General features: G+C 45.7%; 1 protein-coding gene across 1 annotated transcript in view; it reads left to right on the top strand.

The window, feature by feature from the left end:
- Positions 1–4294: 4294 nt before the first annotated feature.
- sorcs3b (sortilin related VPS10 domain containing receptor 3b) overlaps positions 4295–5322 on the top strand; it is a gene marked incomplete at both ends in the record, with an annotated part of 67561 nt that continues 66533 nt past the window's right edge. The window contains one exon of the mRNA XM_080740715.1: positions 4295–4648. Coding sequence (XP_080596841.1) covers positions 4295–4648 — 354 coding nt within the window. The remainder of the gene's footprint in view (positions 4649–5322) is intronic.

Raw genomic sequence — 5322 nt, 5'->3', positions numbered from 1 at the left:
TGGATGGGACTGAATTGTCTAAGTTATGCGCAGTCAGAATTGAGACGATTAGATCTGATAATCTGGCTAATGATCTAGACTCTGGGGTATAGAATTGAATGAGCGCTCCATGTGTGCAGGCCCTCCCTTACTGTATATTCTCACAAGGGCTCAGTAGCTAAGAGAAGACTGTAATGTGCCAGAAGACATGCAATAGTTTAGGATTAAGCACAATCTTGGATGCGCACACATACTTGCATATATTTACAAGGGAAATGCATTCACACATACAGTACACACACACTCTCTCACGCACACACACTCATGCCATGCACACACACACACACACACACACACACACACACACACACACACACACACTCATGCCATGCTTACGCACGCACGCACGCAGGCAAGCAGTCGCGCAGGCAGGCACTCACACAGGCAGGCAGGCACGCACATGGACGCGCACGTGCGCGCGCGCGCACACACACACACACACACACACACACACACACACACACACACACACACACACACACACACACACACAATGCTCCCACGGCCTCAAGGTCCGAGCTCAGCGCCGATTAAAAGATGTGTCATTGATGGACGAGGCCCCTAGCTCCTCCCTCTCAGGCATGTCATGGTGGGCTGGGGAGCAAACCCACTTCATTTCACTAGCATAATGGGTAAACACAGTGTGATCAGTCCAATTACCCTCTCGTCGCAGAGGCGTTCTGGCGGGATTGGCCCGCGGAGATAGATAGAGTCGAGCTGTCGATGTGGGAGACAGTCACACAACAGTAGCACCTGCTGCCGGGAGCCTTCAGTTGTATGAATCTCAATTTGTTTGTACAGCCGTGCATAAAACAGCGGCCAAGAAGTGCGCCCTCTGAGGGTGGGTGCCACCCAGGGACGTGCTGGGCCCCTGATTCAGCCCGGGAAAAAGAGTTGTAGAGGCCCTCATTGCGCGCTATAGAGAGAGAGATCTCTCTATAGCGCTGCTGCTACTCAAAGATTTGCCATTTCAGATCATGACAAGTGACAAGCCAGTGGGCCAGTTACATGAGTTAAATTTTGATGTTGTCGGGTGGAAACCTTGTATGTCCAAAACCGTTTGTTTTGTATTTATCATTTTAAAAATGATTTAAACTAGTGAAAACAGCCGATCTACAAGCACACAACGCCTCGCACCGCGAGGCATTGTGTGCTTGTAGATCTGCTGTTTTCACTACTTTTGTGCGACGGCCTTGTATGATGAAGCAGGACTTTGCTTCGCGAAAAGATTTACAAATTTGAAACTTGGAGATACAAGGTTTCTGCCCTATACAGTGACGATTTACTTTGTTGGCCGCCCAGCCCCCAAAATGAAACGAAGGCCGACATTTTTTTTTTTCCTAATGGCCGGCCTGGACCGGCCGGGAATGAACCGGCCGTTCGGGAGTTGTCCCGCTTTTCCCAATGGCCAGCACGTCCCTGGTGGGTGCCACCGGCTGCCCCCCTCCGCTGCCGTTCAGTGGATATATTGGTGTGGTTTTCATCAGAGAAACAATCCAATTCTGGGTGCTGCCTCTAATGTTATCCACCCACTACTGTATTGTTTTCCGCTTGGTTCGTAGCGTGTTTGACTTTCAAGGACTTTGAAAGTTTTTTATTTTTTTATTTTATATTTTTTGACAGCTAAGTGATATTTCACACTTCATTGTTGCTGGATTTTTCCCCCCCTTCCCCCTCATAAATAACTAACGCTAGGGTTGCTTCACATGTTCTTGCAAGTTCTTTGTGGTTACCTCTGAAAGACTCAGCAGGGTCCTGAATAGATGTACGTAACCTTGACAGAATGAAGTTATTGCTCCCAGTTAATCTACCTCACATCTGCCCTCACATTAAATGGACTTAATTGGATAGGCTCTTTCGTCCTGTTCTTGGGATCCAAAGACATGCTAATCAGCCCTAAGGAAAATCGAAATCTCCCTTCCTCAGTGTCCTCCTGGACTGTGGCTATAGCTGATGGAAATATAACATGCATATCATTGAGTATGATGACATAATCCCCCCCCCCCCCCCCCTTCCACCTCCCTTATGAGAAAAATAAATATTGTTGTCTTTTGAAAGATTGAGATAAATTCACAGTGAGAACTAACGGAGAAAGTGAAAATTACCTCTCAGGATTCAGTTGCGTCCGATAATTGAATGTAATACCTTTCAAATAGCATATTGATTGAAAGGAGACTATTTTTCAAACACATTGAATACAAAATAAATCTCTTTGTTGTATTTTTTTGCGGGGAAAAAAAACAACACTGGCTTGGTTGCATTTGTGCAAATGAATGAAAGATGCTGTAGCCTACATAACCTATATGATGCACATTGTAATGAGATGAAAACACGTTTGACAGAGGTATTCATTGTGCCGTGGGTGCATGAGGCATCAGGTAGATGACAGGGAACATGACTTCAAAGAATTCCTTCTTATCTTGGATCTATTTAAATTGAAATGGCGCTTCGAGTCTTGCTTTTAGCTGCCTAAATCATATAAGTCCACCAACGATAATGGCGTGACTGTGAATATTAACACTTGTTCCATGTGATTTGACAGAGAGAGATGTTATCAAGATCATGTCGTGATTTATTATCTGGCAGTCCTCCTGGGTGAATTCTTGGAAATACAAAGCATTTTAAGCTCTAATATATATGTGTTGTCCCCACCTCTCCAATCAAACACACAGTAACAGTAGACGAATCTGGACTTGAATGCTGAAGGACAATACATTGACCATGGATGTAAAGCGCTGTTTTTCTCTCTCTATCCATCTGCCTGTCATCCCCCCTCTCTCTCTCTCTATCTCTCTCTATCTCACACACACTCTCTCTCTCTCTCTCTCTCTCTCTCTCTCTCTCTCTCTCTCTCTCTCTCTCTCTCACACACACACACACACACACACACACACACACACACACACACACACACACACACACACAGGGACTCCCCCCCTGACTGTGTCCTAGGAATCTGGGGCTGCTAGTGCTGAAGGATAGCACCTGGAAGTCCTTTATCCTCCCTCCTCTGTCTGTCTCCCTCTCTCTCTAATATGCATAAAACACATGACAAGTAGACTAGACTACAGAACAGATATAGCTAGGCTACATTAATCTACTTTAGTCCTACTGATTCATCATCATCTGTTTGGTAGATGGGCCTACATGGAGGCTATCTCAGCACTTCTTAATGTAGCGGTTGACGGGCAAAATCTTGCTCAAACATGAGCCTATAAACTCATTATTGTTTAACAGCTCATGAATTACTTTTGTGGCAATATTGGCAATCAACATCCTGGAGGGGTCTACTCCTTTGAGACAACATTGGCTGGAATAAAGTTTTACATATAATACAGTGGTTCTGGGTTCCTTTAAAGGGGGTTAAAAATGTAGTCTACCCTTACAAGTCTGACAGTATAATGGAACCAAATGAACCCCTGGTTCCATTTGTATACTGTCAGAGTTAAGGGGAGATCTTGGCATTTAAAAGTTTGAGAACCACTGACATAATAGTTATTGGAGGAAAAAAAATCGAAAGATTAAAGAAAAACACCCACTGGGGCTGTTCAACCTTGAGGCTGGAAAAATCATCATGGGTTCGAGTGTTACAGCGTTTGGAGATCCCTGCTTGTCCTCCACAACGCCGGCTCTGGCAACTCCTGCAGTCAGTCGGGCGCGTTTGCATGATGCGCAGCGCCTCCCCAACTAGTCCCCTCACTTTGACAAAGTCCTGGACGAGAGCGGGTCTGCTGCCGAAGTGTTTCTTGGTCCTAAATGGAAAAATCTATCTCAGATGTTGACTGTCCCCGCGCAGTTGAATTTGTTGATACACAGTTTATCTATGTTTTTCTAATTTAAAGTAGCAGCTACCGAGATCAGTTTGGGTGAAGAAAAAAAAATGTTCGGCTTGTGGTCACTGTGTTGTCTGTCGCTTTTGGCCGTTGCGTTCGACCCTTTTCGTCCCAAGTTATCAGAGGCACGTGCGGAAATAAGTTCTCCAAAAGCGACCGACAGACCTCACCACCGCTTGGAGGTAATGCCTTTGGGGGGACGCGCGCACCGACAACCAACGGGAGGCAAAGAAATGGCAACAAAACCCTACAACAAAGAAAATTCTAACAATGCTTATGAGATGGAATCCTTTATCTCCGGGCTTGTGGAGGGAAACTATGCCAGAGAAATGCGAAAAGACTTAGAAAGGAGACTTGGGAAGAAAAAAGAGGCACACAATGGGACGCACGCGAGCGCTAAAAAGGCAAGTTCCAAGCGTTGCATGGCATCCCGTACAAAGTATTGCGCGTTGTCCGAGGACAGCCGGGCAGCAGTGTCAGTGTCACGGGGCACGGCTCGCGACAGAAGACGGAGAAAAACTCGGAGCGTGGCCACGACCGTCGCCGAGATTTTGGATAGGAGTACAGCAGCTGGAGAAACGCCGGCGAGAGAGAGGCTTTTGGAGAGCGCGCAAGGCGTCTACAACCCGAGAGCCGAGTATCGACGCGTCGGAGAAGAGAGCAAAGGCTCCAACCCGAAGCAGAGCGAGCCTCGTCTGGACACCAACACCTTCGCGCTGTCCGGAGACTCCGCGCACAACCAGGCCATGGTGCACTGGTCTGGGCACAACAGCAGTGTGAGTTTCACTTTCACGTGTACGTGTACTAAAAACACACAGTGTGTCACAAAATGTGCGAGAATATAATGCTGACTTTTTCAACTAGAGTGCAAATCAGCAAAACTGTTACTTGTGAAATATAATTTCTCAAGTCCCTCTGTGTGGGGTGGTTTATTGGCTTACTAATTAGCCTGCCAACATCATTACGCACAGCTGTCGCCCATTGAACGCCATTCCCGCGAATTGGAAAACATTTTTGTTACCAATTCAACATATAATCTCTATTATAATTCTCTCATCTATCCATTCATAAAAACCCATCTGGCATCATATCATTTTATGATCGCAAATTTTATTTATAGACTAGACCTACTAGGCTTAGGATATATTGTTTTGGGGAAGAAGTCACGTAGGCTATTGCGCGCCTTTTCGTGCCGACTGTTTGTGTGTCTGTAGTCTCTGCCCAATAGTTTGCCCCAACAATACAAGCAAGAATCTGTCACACTCCACAACTTTTAATTGATAGTAAGCTTGCCACAGCAGGTCGATTCACTCGACACTGAGTTATGGAGAGGTGGAAGCATTTTGAACATACCATTAGGCCATAATCAAAACACATTAATTATTTATGAAATAATCAAGTTCTAGTATTCACAGGAAGGTGCAAGCTGCTGCAATTAAACGGGATTGCA

Source organism: Nannobrachium achirus, assembly GCF_963921795.1.
Source record: "Nannobrachium achirus genome assembly, chromosome: 13".
NCBI classification, from domain to species: domain Eukaryota; kingdom Metazoa; phylum Chordata; class Actinopteri; order Myctophiformes; family Myctophidae; genus Nannobrachium; species Nannobrachium achirus.
The sequence above is the reverse complement of the archived record's forward strand: the minus strand, read 5'-3'. Positions and strand labels throughout refer to the sequence as shown.